We start from the raw sequence: 19,042 nt of genomic DNA, 5'->3' as shown, positions 1-19,042 counted from the left end.
AAATACACAAAGCCTAAATTCAAGATTTATTCAAGATTTTTTGAGACAGTTTAATCATGTGTAGAAGTATATCTAATAGCTTCTGGGTCCTGTGCTAAAGTCTTCTAAAATACATTTTGTTGTTTTTGACCCTTAGGCTCTTCATTTTTCAATTTATTGAGTCTTCTTTTCCAGGAGTTCTGGCACTTCAATCCCCCCATCCTCCCCCAGCTCAACTCCTCCTAGCACAAACCCTCTGCCCCTCAACTACCCCTCAAATTTTCCATCTGAGCACAAATCCCCCTCTTTCAAATCTACCCCTCCCCCTTTTAAATCCCCCCTCCCAGCACAGATTACATCCCCAATACCCCATCCTATCACAAATCCCCCCTCAAATTTCTCCTCCTAGCACAGATACCCCCCAATCATCCCCTCTAGCACAAATTCCCTTCCCACTCTACCATATCACCTTTTCTAGCACACACACACACCCAAATCCCCCCTCCTAGCACAATTCCTCTTCCCAAATTTCCCCTTCTAGAACAATTCTTAGCTCATGATGTCCCTCACATCCCCCCCTCCCAACACCCCCCCCCCAATCTCCTTATGTTGCTCCCCTACCTCACATGAAACAGCTGCCCTCCTGGTTACCCCTTGTCCTGGCCCTTGATGTTGCTATAATTTTAAAAGATTTAGGGCACCCTGAGACACATTGGGAAAATTTGCTCTGTGGCTGCTTTCACAGTGGGAGTGGCATAAAGGCAGATTATTAAAGGAGATGTATATTCTCAGTTATACTGGTGCATGAAAGCAGGGATTCCTGTATTGACCCTTGACAATTCTCCTCTCAGCAGCTCTCTATTTCAGAAGGCAGGGTCTGTGAAATGTGTGGCACAGCAGTGAAAATTCCCAAAGCATTGTAAGAAAGGGGTGTATTTATGAAAAGATTTACCAATTACATTAGAAATTCACTCAGTGAATGCGCATTACATACGTTCTATGCAAATAGGGCAAAAAATAATGTTATTAAGCTATTTCCAATGTTTTCCATTGATGTAAAATGTAGCCACTAGATGGTGCTAAGTATCATAGGAATTTCCATCACCCTCTAGTGGTCCTCCATTAACATCTATACTAGACACTCATCTAAGATAAGGATCTGGTATAGATGAAAGGAATTCCTATTCGTTTGTTTATAAACAAAATTAAAATCACTAAAGCTGTTGTTTATCGGCCATTTAAACTGCATTTTTTTCTTTGTAAATTTCAGTTTTGCTGTAATAGGTTGTATACATTGTGCAGATGCACCACTTCTCTGGCAGGTACAGGGTATCCCCCAGTCATGTTGTTTACATTTTGCAAATTTTGAATTTTTAACCTCTTGGTGCCGAAAGCATACAAATATGTGGCCTCTCACTGGGCGGGCCTTGGAGCAGAGCGGCCACATATTTGCGTGCAACACTGCAAAATCAACTGTGCCAAAAATGCGCTCCTTGCTTGCTCCTGTCACAGCGGCTAACCTAAAGCTAGTGATCGTGAGTTTTCCAATCATGTGACTGGCACATGATCATAAACCCTGCCTCACTTCCCAGCATCTGTAACCCCTTAAAGGGCCAGGAAGTGCCAATGGCAAGCAGTTAATGTTGACCTTAAATCATTTTTTTAAATTGGTGACCGTTGCCAAATGGAATTTTTAAAACTTTTTTTTGCTTTGGTACATGTCTCTCACTGTTCCAGTGTCTGTTGGTGCCCACATAAGTGGAGTTCCTTTTGGGCTCTTCCACCAACACCTGGCATCACCCCCAGTTCTCCAATTGTGTAACTTCCTGTCTGAAGGTGTGTCAGAACCTTGGCTCTCTCCATCTCCCCTGGTGTCACCCGGGCCTTTTCATCTACCATCTATTGGGTCCAAGACTGCACTAACCATCTGTCAGGATGTGTGAGTTGTGTGATCTTCAAAATCTTCATCTTCATAGTTGCACCTTGCTGATCTGGAGTCCATTTTTTACATGTGAGCTGCTTTTAACCTATATTTTTTAGTAAACTGTGCTATTTTTTTCTACCCTTGGATTTGAGTTTATCATTCATTAACCAGTCTGGAGTTGGGGACCAGTTTGGAGGTTTTTACAGTATATACTGTATATAGTATATCCACTTCAACCTCATTAGCTGATAAACATTTAATGCATATAATATAAATATACTTCTAAATAGGCAATATTTATAAATCAAAAAACGTTGATTTGCCTTATTTGTTCATTGATTTTGTAAGCAATAAAAAAACCTATTTAATATATCTGGAAATCCACTCAAGTAGCAGGTTTGAATTAAGATCCATCAAAATATAGTTGACTTAATAATGGCATCATTAAATCCTCTGGTGAATGTTTTTTGGGAATTTAGTATGAATGTTCAAACTACTGTAAATTGTAACTTTGTTTGGGCAGCCAGGGTTCAGCAACCGAGACTATAGTGTGCAATATCGCATATACAGTTTGGCAGTCAGAAGACTATGTAATGAATAGACAAATGGTACAGCTTTCAGAGTGCTGAGGTCAGGCGTAATCAAGGCATACAGCAAAACCGGAAGCATGTCCAATAGTGGGCAGTGAGACAGGTAAGTATTCCATGTTTTCCAGGTTGGATGATATTTAGGTGTACTCACCATCTTTATTGGTGGCCATAGGTTTCGGCTTACCTTATAATCTCACAATATCAATAAAAACTGCACCTAGCAGTGAGTACCATGCAATCACTGGACAATGGCAGTATATATGTGTATTGCAATAAATACTAGCTTAGGAGTCACTCACTGTGAGATACAGCTAATATCCACGTGTTAGATACCAAGATCATATCTCCCAAACCACAAAGGTGAGTTGATTCAATCCAGATGGGAGACCTGGGGCACATGCCCCCAAAGACAAAGTCTAGTGACACTGCAGGGTAAAGGTGATTTAATTTGATATTTAGGTAATCATTTGAATAGAAGGTGGTTTCATTCAAACATTCCAATCTTAAAAGAAACTATTCAGTCCAATATACTTAATAAAGTAATATTTATATTGAATAGCAGGCACTTCCAAGTGCTGCATGTCAGCTTTACTTTTTTCTAGGGTACCCCAAGCAGGAACTAAGCTACTATGGCCATCAGTTCTGGTCTCTCCCTTTAGCCTCCTACGCTCCTCTATTGGTCAGTAATGCTGCTCATCTAACTGATAGGCTAATTGTATGGTATTAAAAGTGATGGGAGTTCGGTCCAGAGCCCAAGACTACAGACTACAGACTACAGCTGAATGCTATTTGGTTAACAGAGTATACTAAGAGTACACCAAGTTTTAGGGCTAACAGGGTGCTCAAGGCCATGGAACAAGGTTGTAGAGTAAATTCTGTTATTAAAAATTTCTAACACAATGTGGAAGTTAGTAGACCTTTAAATTAGCTCTATAAAAAAGCATGTGTGAATTAAGGTGATCCGTGACTTCAGGAACAATTGTATTTACAAGCCAACTGCATAACCGGGACAATGGAAAGGCAGTGTTCTGGGTTATAATATGATTATTGGATAATTTCCATGCCTGCTGTGTGGATTAAGACACTCTGTGATTATCTGTGGTTTATAAATTCTTCAGCTCATGTCATGGAAAAGAGCTTGTTCTGTGTACTCTGCATAGTATAAATTCTTTGCTGGTGTGACTGTTCAGCATGGAACCTTTTATTTGATTTGTATCTTGTACTGTTTGTTTTTGCTGTTAAGGTCTTAGTACGGATCTAACCACTCAGATTATATATTAGTATCAGTGGGCAGTTCATTAGAAAGAGATGGATTCTGATTGGTCTATATGGATTATTGGCCAGGGCACACTTCCCTTTACTTTAAAGTGTATGTAAAACTCAAACAATAAACGACTTTTGTCTGCCTCATTAAATATACGATTGAGAGAGTTTTGTTATATATCTCCACAATAAAAGCAAATTAATAACTTGTTCCTTCCAGAAGTTAAATGCTATCCTGTGCTCTCTGCAGCATTATCTTAAACCATGTTATGGGAAAGCGTGATAGGACTACAGAACACCTCCTCTTCTGTTCTGGTCCTAACACACTCCCCACATTAGAGTGACAATGTTGCTCCTCCATTGATACAGTACAGTAAGTGTTGTCACCTTTACTGGCAGGATCACCAGGTACAAAAAAAATAAAGAAATCTTTAAAAAGGGAAATGAATGCGGCCACCACATATAATGAACAAATATAACAGACCAAAAGAAGCCAAATAAAATATGTTTATTGTTTGAGATTTTATAGATATCTTAAACTAAAGCAAAATGTACACTTACTAGTGTAGCCATGCTTTGCTAATTTATTTTTTTAGATTATAAGTAAGTTTGGCTCCCTCTAGTGTCCTTTCTATTTAATGCTATTAAGACGTTTGTTTGGTCTCATTGAAGCCATGTTTCAAGGCATTGTGGGAGATATAGTGAATGAGGAAGGGACTCATGTACTAAAACTCAGTCTGTGAACTACCTACCCACAATGCCAGCTAACAGAAAAGCCTGCTGGGTAGTGACATAAAAGGAGCAGTGTGGCAATGTTTTTGGCCTCTTGGGACACCATTCAAAACCTGCCTACAGCGAGGTCTGTGTGTGACCGGGAGGCTGCGGCCGGTAAGGCGCAGAGTGGAATCGTTTGGCCTCAGAGGAGTTCCAGAGCACAGTCAGTTGGACCAGCATGCGGATGGACCGGAGAACCCAAGATTTCTAAAGGTTTCCTGCATCACAGTCACTAGGCATCAGAAGGAGCGGTGCGGTGTAACGGCTCCAGCTTGGACCAGATTGAGACATCAGGAAAAGAGTCTCACAAGCATCTGGGCCATTGTGGTGAGAGGGCATTTGCCCAAATCAATATAATTTACTGTTGTTGGGTTATTTAGTTAAAGACTGCTGGTGGGACTTGTAGTCCCACAGGAGTGTTTTAATTCATCCATAGCCTGCATACAGTGGAGTTTCAGGGTTGTGTTCCTTGTGTTATAAAGTTAATGCTGCATCACATCCATTGCTAAGGAGAAAACATACAAGTGCCTGCCTTCTGTTTTGCAAGTACACTATTATCAGCACATCATTTTTTCCTATAGCCTGCTGTTTACTTGTTTCTCTGTTGGATTTACAAATACTGCAGTCTAATACCCTGAGCTAGCTGAAGATCAAGAGGACAAGGCCTGTTATCATCTTCTACAAAATACCACAGTTAACTTTGCATTTGGGGCATTGCATTACAACCCAGGGGGAGCCCTTGAGTATAGGATATATACATATATCTATTATATTGTACCATTGCATGTCCATAACTTTTGCTGCAGTTCAGGTGTGCCCATTGAGATTTCAGGAGAAAGGTGTTCAGTACCAGTTTCAATAATATTGAGCACTTGTCCTACTGCACACCTGTTTGCATATACCCCCTATGGTAATCATTGAATCTTCAGTTTATGCACATATTGACTGTTATCTATTGTCGCCTTTTAAATCTGAATTGTCACAGTGTTTATTGTGCTATCTTCTTAGTAAATTTCCCAAGTGGTTAATTGACAATTTGTGTGAGCCTCCATCTATTACTACAGTTGGTGAAGTGAAGGGTCCCAAAGCTACGGTATATATATTGCACAGTGAATTATCACTGTCATTTTTGTTCAGGTACACTGCGTGTGTGGCTCTCATTGATAACATTACAAACCTCCTAAAAAATGGAACCTGCATTGTCAGAGGTGAGAGAGGACCTGCAGAGTCGGGGTAGCCAGTGGGGTTTAGAGTCAATCAGCAGCTCCTACAGGTGTACCGCTACACTAGTGATTCATATAGAACAATCCGAATTGTTTGCTAACCAACTGCACTGTGATCCTAAAATATAAGCCACTGGTGAGATGCAATGTTATAAATGTTTGTTCCTGAGTTTAGATTAACTTTAAGTATGAAGCCAGGAAAGTGGAAAGTTCAGAAATAGAGATCAGTATACCAGCTTACAAATGTATTTTATGACAGGTTTTCTTTTACCAACGCAGTAAGTTACAGTGATAATAAAGGCTCAGATTTAATAATAATAAAAAAAATAGCAGCCTCAATCCTCCTCTTCATGGGTCCCCCACTGGTGCTTCTGGCTCCTCCCTACTGCCAAGTGCCCCGATAGCAAGTTGCTTGGTATGAGGGCACTTGCGAATGCTCGCTCCTGAGCCCCGCTCTGTGTGTCCATAAGCCACCACACCCCCACGTCCTCACTAGCTGTGATTGACAGCAGCAGAAGCTAAGAGAGAGCCGAGAGAGCAGCTGCTCTTGTTTACATTGCTGGATCGAGATGGGGCTCAGATAAGTATTAGGGGGGCTGGGGGGAGAGATGCATAGTGGAGGTTTTTTTTTTTTTTAAAACAGCCTTTACAACAACTTTACATCCAAACTGAACATTCATTTTAAATTAGCTGAATGCATTCCAGATGCAAAAAAAGAAAAAGGTTTGCTAAGTCTTACCAGTGATTTTTTTAGAGCACAGCATCAGTATGCGTAGAAAAGCCTGTCATCTGCCAACGTGCAGTAGAGAAGGGCCCCTGCTCCCTTTGTGTAAGCAGTGGTCTCTCTGCAGAACTCTCACATTCCCATTGCTGAATTAGACCTATAGCTTTCCAATAAGTAAAGCTTATACTTTCTGCTGATTGGAGAGCTCTAGCTCTGATATGAAAAATACATGCTACTGTACATAGTTAGAAAAAAGGCACAAGTCCATCTAGTTAAAAAAAAAACAGCAAAGCATGATCCAATGTGCTACAGCAGGGGAAAAATCCTTTCTGATCCCCCCAAGAGGCAATCAGATATTCCCCGAATCCACTTTACCTATGAATGTTAGTACCCAGTTATATTATGTACACCTAGGAAAAAATTCAGACCCTTTTTAAAGCAATCTACTGAGCTGACCAAAACCACCTCTGGAGGGAGTCTTATCCACATTTTCACAGCTCTTACTGTGAAGAAACCTTTCTGTATTTGGAGATTAAATCCAGTGTCCTCTTGTCCTCTGTGATGACCTTAAAGTGAATAACTCAACACCAAGTTCACTATATGGACCACTTATGTGTTCATCATATTCCCCTTTTGCTCCTCTTCAGTGCTGTACATAGCTTCCTGAAAATATCACATCATCCTGCCTCAGTACCCCTCTCCAGGGCCCCCAGTCCTGACACAAGCATTGGGCTTACTGTTGGGGGGAATTATGCTATACTAATGGAGAGGGTGTTCCTAGAAAGGCTGTATTTGCATACAAACTACCGTGGGTAATGCCCACATGAGATGCTGAGCCTCCTTGATTGAAATGCAATATCAGTAGAGGAAAGGAGCCTGTACAGCTGTGAAAGACTGCGGGCAAGACTGGAGTTCAGTTTTAATGTTCAATTTTATCTGGTAAGGACCATTAAGAAAAACACTGGTATGATGTATATTTTTTTATCTATTTCAATAATAACATTAAACCAGGAACAATCAATGGGCAAAAAATGCTTAACATAATCTTCCCCATCCTAACAAGACAGTAAAAAGAAATATGCTATGTTTTACATAAATAAATGCACCGGTGTGCAACATTAAATACTCCCAATTGGATTGGGTTGTATGCTCAGTGTCAGGTAATGCAGCTAATACACTGAATTCATCAGTCTACATCCTTCCAGTGCATGACTGGTGGTTCAAGAATTTACAACTAATTGGATTTTCTAGTTAAAGTCTCATATCTTGCCTTCATGTATGCCCGTTGGCCAAGGAGTCACATGTCCATGTCTATTTTGAGTCATCTGCTTTACTGCATTTTCCATGGTAAAACAAGTCATTTTACAGTACATGAAGCCCCTTTATATAAACTGAACACAGTTAATATGGATACCTAGACCACTGGATTTTATTAAACTCTGCACTTTTTAGCAGACAATTGCTTTTCCTGAAATAATCCCACAAGCCACTGCTCAAGATCTAGGCTCAGGTTATATGGCTTAGGTCTTATCTCAGCAGGGGCTTTGAAGTATATCCTCATTGTGTCCAGTGATGTCTTCTTTGTCTAAAAGAGTTATAGTACTGTTCCAGTAGAAGATGGTTTAATTTTCCTGAATGGATTTTTGCAATGTGTATTGTATTTCAGGATGTAAAATATGAGTTTTGCATGGAGTACAGACGATCGATGGGATTTCCCACTCTGGATTGCAGAGAACCTACTTCTGGTGCTGTTAGAAGACATTCACCCAAGCTGAGAGATGCATCATCACTATCCATATCATGGAACAGGGTCTCGCCACCTGAAAAGATGTAAAACCACAAAATGTAACTGATACTTAGAATGGTCCAACAGAACAGTGCTCTCTAATACTGTGACGTCAACACTATGGAAGATAAGCATGAGGAATTGTTTACATAGGGTGTGTAAATTCTGATCAGCGGAAGATCTGCGAAAAGAATGGAATTGGAAGTAAGTGGCACAGATGTCACTTTTATGACATCTGTCTACACAATTTTGCCCTTCCTTAGCTTAATAGACCCATGTAGAATAGACTCTATGAGCATGCGGATGTAAGTAGACTTGCACGTGTTTTTAACGTCCGACTGCCTCAAATCCATTGTCCTTATGTTTGAAAAAAACTGAAAAAGATGTAGACCTTTTTCTTTTTTTGGGGCCTAGATGGACTTAGAGGTAATTATATATAAATGGACACACATCTGCCTGCTCATAGCCTAACATGGGGCTTCCATTCAGACCTGCCTGAAAGATGGATCTGATCAAAACGCCCATGTAAAACAGCATTGTCTTTGATGCTTTACTATGAAGATGTTAGATCTCAAAGGAGAATTGTGCCCCATCTTGTTGGGTCAGGGATAGGTTTCAGCTCCCATGGGTGGAGAGAAAAAAAACCCTTCAATGTTTATGCTGCAAAGGTGCCCTTCGTAGTGTGGCATGGTGGTCATGGAAGAGTTAAAGTCATCAGAAGTATTATATAGACATTTAATGGTAACACCAAAGATGCAATTCTTGGCTAATCGGCCTTTTTTTTCAGTTTATGCAGCTGTTTCACAGAAGTTCAGTGCCTCCTTGTTGCTTAGCAATCCTTGCCTTGTGTCTGAGTGAACAGAGACATGCGCCTAGGATTTCTAGGAAACCAGGAGGCACTGAACCTTTGTGAAACACAACATAATCTAATGACCCTTTGATGACCACCAGCCCAGACTTTCAAGGGCACCTCTGCTACATAAACCCTTGAGGACTTTTCCTATCCACCCTTGACTTCTACCCACGACCCTAACATCTCTCCTGAGGACCTAGGGTTGGGCTGACCAGAGGTATCAAGTGTAACAGTCCAATTCCAGCATGGGAACAGAGATATTCTTTACATTCTAAACTGGAAGGTTGCATACGTTTTGGCTTTTTTGCAATCATATCAAATGTACCGTATTTATCGGCGTATAACACGCACTTTCTTTGCCATAAAATCAGGGGGAAATCGGGGATGCGTGTTATACGCCGATCCCCCACTATTTTAACCCTTTCTGCCTCTCTCTGTGGCACACTCAACCGTTCTCGGCTATCTTCGGCCATTCTCAGCTATTTTTGGCCATTCTCTGCTATTTTCGGCCGCACTCAGCAGTTCTGGGAGGCTTTCGGAAAGCCAAAAGCCACTGAGAACGGCCGAGTGTGGTCGAAAATAGCCGAGAATGGGTGAAAATAGCCGAGAATGGCCGAGTGTGGCCGAAAATAGCTGAAAGGCGCCGAGAGCGGCTGAGAACTACCGAGCACCGCCGAGATACACAGGACATCCGCTCTGTATCTCGGCAGTGCCATTTTGAAATGGCAAAGCCACAGACAAGACTGCAAATGACTGACAAGGCTAAATGCAAGGCTGCAAGTGACTGACAAGGCTAAATGCAAGGCTGCAAGTGACTGACAAGGCTGCAATGGAACTGGTTCTCTTCAGTATACATGGACTACAGGTATAGCTAAAGAAAATAACAGAAACAATCAATGTAGAACAGTTGTATAGAAAACAGAAAAAGAAGCACCCTTACCATAAGGATGCATGTGGTCTCCTGGCATCTGTGGTGGTGTGAGGCCTTGCTGGAACGGGTCTGCACTATACATGTTCTGCTCCACTGAAAGTAGTTGATGTTGAGGAAGAGATGTGAACACATTCATGATCCCTTCAATACTGGAGTTACTTGAACTGTGTGTTTGAGCTGTAAGACATTAAGAAGACATTTTAATTTGAATTCATACATTTACTAAATAAGGACATAATAGAAAAACTTCAAACTTCAGGAGTAAAACATACTGATTGTGTCTGACTTTAAGAACTCAGAAGCACAAACCTAAAACAACCTTGCAAATAATGAAAGTAATGAAAAATGCCTTATCTCTACACTTGTTCCTGATTAGTGACTCAAAGTCCTGAAGCCAAAGCTTAAATTGTATGTAAATCCTAACAATGAACTTCACTTATTTGATGCCTTTTTATCTGTTAAATATACACATGTTTATATATGTATGTATGTATGTATCTATCTATCTATCTATCTATCTATCTATCTATCTATCTATCTATCTATCTATCTATCTATATATATATAGTGGGGGTGGAACGTATGTATGTATCTATCTATCTATCTATCTATCTATCTATCTATCTATCTATCTATCTATATATATATAGTGGGGGTGGAACGTATTCAGACCCCCTTACATTTTTCACTCTTTGTTATATTTCAGCCATTTGCTAAAAACATTTAAGTTAATTTTTTTCCTCATTAATCTACACAGAGCACCCCATATTGACAGAAAAAAAAGAGAATCGTTGACATTTTTTTTTTAGGAAAGCCACACTCTTGTCTATATAAGACCTTACAACTCACAGTGCATGTCAGAGCAAATGAGATTCATGAGGTCAAAGGAACTGCCTGAAGAGCAGAGACAGAATTGTGGCAAGGTACAGAGCTGGCCAAGGTAATAAAAAAATTCTGCTGCACTTAAGCTTCCTAAGAGCACAATGGCCTCCATAATCCTTTAATGGAAGACGTTTGGCATTATCAGAACCCTTCCTAGAGCTGGCCGTCTGGCCAAACTGAGCTATCGGGGGAGAAGAGCCTCAGTGAGAGAGGTAAAGAAAAACCCAAAGATCACTGTGGATGAGCTCCAGAGATGCAGTCGGGAGATGGGAGAAAGTTGTAGAAAGTCAACCATCACTACAGCCCTCCACCAGTCGGGGCTTTATGGCAAAGTGGCCCGACAGAAGCCTCTCCTCAGTGCAAGACACACGAAAGCCTGCATGGAGTTTGCTAAAAAACACCTGAAGGACTCCAAGATGGTGAGAAATAAGATTCTCTAGTCCGATAAGACCAAGATAGAACTTTTTGGCCTTAATTCTAAGCGGTATGTGTGGAGAAAACCACGCACTGCTCATCACCTGTCCAATACAGTCCCAACAGTGAAGCATGGTGGCGGCAGCATTATGCTGTAGGGGTGTTTCTCAGCTGCGGGGACAGGACGACTTGTTGCAATCGAGGGAAAGATGAATGCGGCCAAGTACAGGGATATCCAGGACAAAAACCTTCTCCAGAGTGCTCAGGACCTCAGACTGGGCCGAAGGTTTACCTTCCAACAAGACAACGACCCTAAGCACACAGCTAAAATAACGAAGGAGTGGCTTCACAAGAACTGCATGACTGTTCTTGAATGGCCCAGCCAGAGCCCTGACTTAAACCCAACTGAATATCTCTGGAGAGACCTAAAAATGGCTGTCCAGCAACGTTTACCATCCAACCTGACAGAACTGGAGAGGATCTGCAAGGAGAAATGGCAGAGGATCCCAAAATCCAGGTGTGAAAAACTTGTTGCATCTTTCCCAAAAAGACTCATGGTTGTATTAGATCAAAAGGGTGCTTCTACTAAATACTGAGCAAAGGATCTGAATACTTAGGACCATGTGATATCTCAGTTTTTCTTTTTTAATAAATCTGCAAAAATGTCAACGATTCTCTTTTTTTTCTGTCAATATGGGGTGCTCTGTGTAGATTAATGAGGAAAAAAATGAACTTAAATGTTTTTAGCAAATGGCTGAAATGTAACAAAGAGTGAAAAATTTAAGGGGGTCTGAATACTTTCCGTTCCCACTGTATATATATATATATATATATATATAGATAGATAGATAGATAGATAGATAGATAGATAGATAGATAGATAGATAGATATACATGTTTTGCTATATACAGTGTGGTCAATGTTCTCTTTATAGACTACAGAACACTTTGACCTTGTCATTTCCTATTCTAGGGTGATAATACTGATGACAGAGGACAGTGGGTGAGTACTGGCACCCAAGTACAGGAAGTTTGTTCATGGTTAATTCACTGGGCGAAAAAGGCCTGAAAAAAATAAAATGAATGCAACCACCATATCTATGGACTGGTAACCTACAACTAATTATATTTTTGTTCTTGAGTTGTTCTTGAGCACCACAAAACGAGCAATTTCAGAAGTAGAGGTTAGTATTGACAGTCTACATTATTCTATCAAGACTGGTCTTCTTTAGGAAAACAGTAAGTTAAGCATTCACACAACTTATTTGATATACAAATATTAAAATACCAGCATATTAAGATTCCTACCATGTATGGTCTGAATAGTTATATTGCTATAATTGGGATAACTAGTGGGAGTCCTGCTCTGAATCATGCAATAGTTATCAGGATAAGCTTGTCATAATGGAAATGTGATGATATAGCTGCACTCTGATTTAAACGTTCATCAAGCTAGCTAGACCACTCATGATCTTTAAGACTGCAAGCTAAACCTTTATTGACAGTTTGCAGTATTTAAATTATTCAACAATAAAGTACTGTATTTCAAACGTATATTGAATCTGTAGCAATCATTTAATACTGCTGAGATTATTCATATGATATGCCCTATTTTTTTTTATTTTTGCTGTCATAACAGTGTGACAGGTATCCAGAACATCCATGCTTGGCTTCCAAAGTAAGCCTCTTAAACATGTGAAGAAAACTTGTAAAATTGTCGCTTATGGAAGCAAAGCTCATTGAAGTCTATGTTTTTTTAGTCAGGATTATTAACAAAAAAATACATATAATATATCCATATCATCAAAATAAACTGTACTCTATTTGTAATTTAAAGAATATACAGCGTATGTAACATGTGAAATTGTATGTAAACTACATACTTTTTTAACCCCCTTGTCAAATTCCTATGCTTCCCCTTTGTATTCCTGTTTACTAGATTGAACTAAATTGTATGTTTATTATAGACGTCTGAAAGCCTTGCAATGCTTTGTAAAAGGAGACCCCTCTCCCTAATCGTTCCGGTAGGAGTGACGACACATTTTCAGCAGCAGGAAAGTCTTGAGGGGCCAGTCCTTGACTCATTAAAGCATGCATTGCCGGGAAGAATTGTTACCATACCTGCTGGTATCCGTGATGGGTTTTGCTGATCTTGCTGCTGTTGTTGTTGCTGTTGTCTCCTTGCCAACTTCTTCATCTAAGTAAAGCACACAAGTAAGATTCTAGAAAATAAGCATGCTTGCGTACTATTCTAGTAATTCCTTCAGGTAATGTGTATAAATATCTAGTCCGGGAACTGCACTGTGTACTCTTTATACAACTTTAGCAAGATAAATTATTTGTACTTGCATCAAAATAGTAAAGACTTTATGCATATTCAGTATGCAGTTTCCACGCTTCTTTCAAACAATTATCAAAGTGCTATTACAGTAAGTAGCGATTGGCAAATCTTTTCAAATTCAAATAACCAAGGGTTTGCTAAAAGTTGTTCAAAATTTAGCAAGCCCGAGGATGATTTCATTAGGCTTCAAAGGCAACATTGAAATTGTATAAATCCTTTAAATAACATGCTTGTATAGATAAACCATTTTTATGTTTTTGGATAGAGAGCAGGCAAATTTGAATTTCTGTCAAGTTTTTAATGCATTCTGGAGCTCCATTAGAGACATTTACCCTTACTAGCTGCCCTGCTGACAACAGTTTAATCAAACAGGATGTGAGGGAAAATCTGCAACAGGAGCACAAACAGAAATAAAAATCTAAAAAGGGTTTCTAGCTATACCCTACTCAAATAAAGAAAGGCATTTTTATTTCTGTGTGTAATAAAGTTGGAGAGTTTTCCCTCACTTCCTGTCTGGTAAAACCACTGTCACCAGGACAGGAAGTGAGGGTAATGCCCCATACACATGGTTGGACATTCCGACCACAAAATCCGTTGGATTTTTTCAGACGGATTTTGGCCGAAAATTGTCTTGCATACACACGGTCGCACAAAGTTGTCGGAAAATCCAATCGTACAAAACGTACGACGGGACTACATAGAGGCCAGTAGCCAATAGCGTTCGTCTCCAATTTTTTTCTGAGCATGCGTCGGAAATTCTCTACACACGATTCTAAAAGGTCAGATCGGATTTTGTTGTTGGAAAATTTTAGATCCAGCTCTCAAACTTTTTCCGTCGGAAATTCCGACAGAAAAAGTCCGCTAGAGCCCACACGCGTTCGGATTTTTCGACAACATAATCCGATCTGACTTTTTTCTGTCTGAATTTCCGAACATGTGTATGAGGCATCACTCTCTTTAAAGCAGCCTTGGATAGCAGTAAAAAACTCACAGTGATTCTAACTTTCCCCACTTTAACCAAAATGAATAAAAAAGTATTGAATTGACATACACTCCAACCCAAAATGGAATATAGTAACTTAGTGTTCATATCTGTGGGCTGACAAGACTGGGGTCTGCATTTCTTGCCCATTAGGACCATTATATTTATGTAGTATGTGTTGGTTGACAAAATGGGGGCCTAGGTTTATTGCTCAATAGGGTAATCATATATTTGTATTCTGTACGTTCCTTCTGTGTTTGTATGGGTTTCCTTCTACCATCCAAAAGCAGGTCCAGTGTTTACCACAGTCACATATCTACGGTAAAGACATTCGACCGATAGTTCCTTGGGGTTAAAGCAGATGTTAATGGTATGATGTTGTCTATAAAACACTGTCTATAAATGTGTAGCACTGTATAAATGAATACAATAAGTCAAAATAAATTATGTATATATTCAATACTCTAGACTAAATACTGCAGCCTTCAGGAGACTAAAAGCTTCCAACTCATAATAATTCTATTCCAAACCGTAATAGTTTCAAACTCACTTGATATATTAAACACTGTAATCTATGACATTGATTATGGAGGTCTGCTGAGTGTCTCACCTTTGCTCGCTGATTTTGGAACCAGACTTGTACCACGCGCACACTAAGACCAGTTTCTGCTGCAAGTGTCTCTCTCACCTTAACCAAAGGAAACATCAAATAATTTTTCAGCATTCAGATTTGGGCGATCCATAAGATGGCAGTCAGGCAAGCCCATACCACCTTCTCCAAAAATTGTGTTTTTTTTTTTGTTTTTTTTAAATTAGCTTATAAACATGCATACTGTAAATCTGCAATACCAGGGGTGCAATGTATATCAACCAGAGCAAATGTCAGATACATTTTGTCTGCAATCCATTAGCAAGGGGTGCCTGCTGTAATCTAAGGTCACCCATGTACAACACAATGTGATGTTTTTCCACAAGTATGTTATTGTAACTACAGAGTCAGTCCAAGCAAAACGGGTATTTTAGTTATAGTCAGGTTTTAGGGAATTTTATCTCTGTTCTATTATATCTGTGCTGAGGTCGCTATACCTGACATCCACAAGGCTTTCTGTATTTTCTGACTTCATGAATTTCTACTTTAATATGTGTATAACTTTATCAGGAAGTAGTAATAGAATAAAAGTTTTGTGATTGCAAATAATGTCACATCTAGGTAAGGTGTATTTTTCTTCGCAAGCCCCGAGATAATTATTTGTACGGAGCTTTCCATTAAACAGTAATATTTACCAATCACTTTGCAGTGAAGATAGAATAAGTATTTTTAATTTCTGAGCAAAAATGTAAATTATGTTAAGCAAACTGTCATATTTGTAATGCATTTCGTGCATAGTCAGGGTCCATATAGAATTTTGAACTCCAGATATTCTTAAAGCTGAATTAAAGCGGAGTTCCGGGTAAAAATTGAACTCCTTTGAAAATATATGCACTAACCACCCACTTGTTTTTGGATATATATTTTTTTTCATACTTTTATTGTTTATTTGTGAGTTCCCTCCCATGGCACTGCAGGTATATCACTTCCACGGTTTAATCCAGACCCTTCTCCTTCCCCCCCAGTGCCTTCTGAGACCTGTGTGTGTCCCAAAAGATGATGGGAGCATTCAGAATGTGTCGTGCAGTAGGAAACATGCTGTGAAGCTGCAAGGCTTAACTTCCTGTTTCCCTTAGTAAGGATGTGGGGCCTACACCCAGAGCCAATGGATGGGTCAGCCGTCCTATCGGGCTCTCTGGACAGGTAAGTGTTGTTATATTAAAAGTCAGCAGCTACAGTATTTGACTTTTTCTTTTCACCCAGGCTAGAACTCCGCTTTAAACTGTAAAAAAATAAATATAGAAAAATAAAAAACTAGGAGGTAGGGGTTTTTGGCAGAAGAGATAAGCAAGGCCTCTCTTGCCAAAAAAGTCTTCCTCTTTTCCCTAGGAATGTTTTATATTGTATATTCTGTATGATGCTTACACCTTACAGTGTACACTCTCAGCTCATTCCAGGCACTTTACAGATACCAGGGAATGGAGCAGGTGCTAGGGATGAAATAAGTCCTGTATGCATGCCCAGTGGCCAAAGAGAATCACTATGGGACCAAGAAAAAATCATGGCTATGGCTGCAGCGGTGATAGGTGCCTGAATGAGACATAGCTGGAGGATAGCACAGAAAGAGGTAAGTGTGTGATATAATCAACAAGTATGCTATACAGAGATTGTGTCAAAAGCTCACCGTCAATGAGGCTTAATTTTACTTTAAAGTGAACCTGTGCCTAATTCATGCATACTAATGTATTTACATGTGAAAAAAGAAGCCCGAAGTTTAACGCTGCACTAGAAACAATTTAACTAAGGAAAAAAAAACTATATGTAAAATATAGTGGATGGACTAAGCTGCCAGCACCATAAAGCCAAATACAAAAACTCAAAATAGTTGAATATATACAAAATAGGTGCAGCGCTATTGGAATAACAACATTGCAAAAATTTAAAAATTTTGAAAAAGAAGAAATAAAATAAAAAAGAAAGACTAAAGCAAAGTTCTAGTGAGAATTTCAGTCCATGGATAGAGAGTTAAGAAACAACATCAATCCCTGTAAAATATCAGTGGCAGATTGCAGAGCTGGAAACCGTGAAAGATCCTTCAAAGAATGTGCATCCAGCTCCACACCCAAGTCAGTAAGTAGTCTGCTTACCAGCTATCTGTGATCACTAAATCAGTAGTCTCACCCAGCACAGGGAAATTGGTCTCCCTGGGACCCTTAATGGTGTCTGGAACCACAGCTAGGCCGATAACACTCAAAAGATATAAAATAAAATGCTTCCATAGTGCAGTACTTTATAAAAGATGAATTAAATATAATAAGTGGATTGCATTTACAAGATGTAAAATGTTCAGAAGCGATACAGCAATGTGTCTCATAATGAAGACCGTGGTGTTCTCCAAGGCCGGCAATGAGACACATGGCTGTATCGCTTCTGAATGTTTTACATCTTGTAAGACCACTGGTGTAATGTCTATAGTCTGGGGCACAACTGATTTTCTTTCTGTTTTACTATGTTTATCAAAATAGAAAACTGTTTGACCATGTCTATGGTGAACCACAACCAATTTACATTATGCTGTAAAAAGTGCTTAATGTAAAAGGGTTAGTTCACCTTTACAGAATTTTTTTTTAAAGGGGAACTAACATAGTACACCCCGCCCCAGCCCCACTTCCATAGATGGTTCAGTGGGCCGGGGATTAAAAAATCTCTGCTTTTCCCCATCTTCTATATGCAGTGCTTTTGGGACAAACACGATCGCTGGACTAGCTGTTGAAGCCTTGACACCTCAGGATCACCGGAGATAAGTACAACGGGGATCAAGGGGGGTAGGTACAGTGTTCAGTGTTAGCTCACCTTTACAGAAAACATGTAATGGTAAACTAAGTCTTTAGGGTGAGTTCTAATACTCAGGGTTCATTCACATGATTGTGCTTTGCTTCCCATCGCAACAGAGCACCCAGGTTTGAATATTTTTTTCATTCCTCTGGTGGGCTCAGGCACCACAGGTCAACATTTCAATTAACCTTGAATATATACTTTCATTATGGTCTAAGTAAAAGTGGTTCACTGTCATACAAAGATTAAAAGGGTTACTAACAAGGACAAAGTGTCAGCTCACCTTTCTGCATGGTTTGGAGGAGACCTCAAATGACGCTTTAAAGGCCCTACGCTGTTGTGTTGTCAGAATGGTTCTGGGTCTCTTAGGCCTTTTCTGATCTTTGCCATCTTCTCCTTTGCTGTCTTCAAATTTGCTGCCATCTTCATCATCTTCACTTTTACCTGATGGCAAATGGAAAGACAATGCAAATTCAAAAGAATTGTATGCAAACTCAAACAGAAAACCACTGTATGTAAATCCTTTGCTGAACCTGTGCCTACAAATTAGCTTTAGCAGCAGAAAGTCTGTGCTGGTATTTTTTGGCACATGGCTCCCAGCTAATGGAATGATGTCCTACACTATCCTTACACTAACCCTCCTGTTATCCTAACACTAACACTCAAGCTATTCCTCTATGTAACGCTAACCACTACTTATGCAAAAAAAAAAAAAATCTTTATTTTGCATACTCACCTCTCCGTAAAGGGTTCCTCTGTACTGAAGACTAACCTTTCCATAGAAAAGACAAAAGGTGCCTAATCCTCCTGCTACCATTTGTGCTATTAACCAGAAATAAATTGCATGGCTATGCCAATTTCTTTAAACAAGGAATACATATCTTATTTTTGTATTAATTAGAAAACAATGATTTTACAATGGATGTCGATTCTACAAGAATTTTAGGGGTTG

General features: G+C 39.6%; 1 protein-coding gene across 1 annotated transcript in view; it reads right to left on the bottom strand.

Moving 5' to 3' along the window:
* Window positions 1-7,444: 7,444 nt before the first annotated feature.
* LMX1A (LIM homeobox transcription factor 1 alpha) overlaps window positions 7,445-19,042 on the bottom strand; it is a 168,910-nt gene continuing 157,312 nt past the window's right edge. Inside the window, exons 5-9 of the mRNA XM_077453027.1 lie at window positions 18,374-18,534; window positions 15,277-15,354; window positions 13,465-13,540; window positions 10,057-10,224; window positions 7,445-8,297 (exon numbers count right to left, since the gene is read on the bottom strand). Coding sequence (XP_077309153.1) covers window positions 8,140-8,297; window positions 10,057-10,224; window positions 13,465-13,540; window positions 15,277-15,354; window positions 18,374-18,534 — 641 coding nt within the window. The 3' untranslated portion in view covers window positions 7,445-8,139. The remainder of the gene's footprint in view (window positions 8,298-10,056; window positions 10,225-13,464; window positions 13,541-15,276; window positions 15,355-18,373; window positions 18,535-19,042) is intronic.

The sequence above is a fragment of the Lithobates pipiens genome, unplaced genomic scaffold (genome assembly GCF_037356315.1).
Source record: "Lithobates pipiens isolate NorthernLeopardFrog02 unplaced genomic scaffold, aLitPip1_a1.2 Scaffold_23, whole genome shotgun sequence".
Lineage (NCBI taxonomy): Eukaryota > Metazoa > Chordata > Amphibia > Anura > Ranidae > Lithobates > Lithobates pipiens.
The sequence above is the reverse complement of the archived record's forward strand: the minus strand, read 5'-3'. Positions and strand labels throughout refer to the sequence as shown.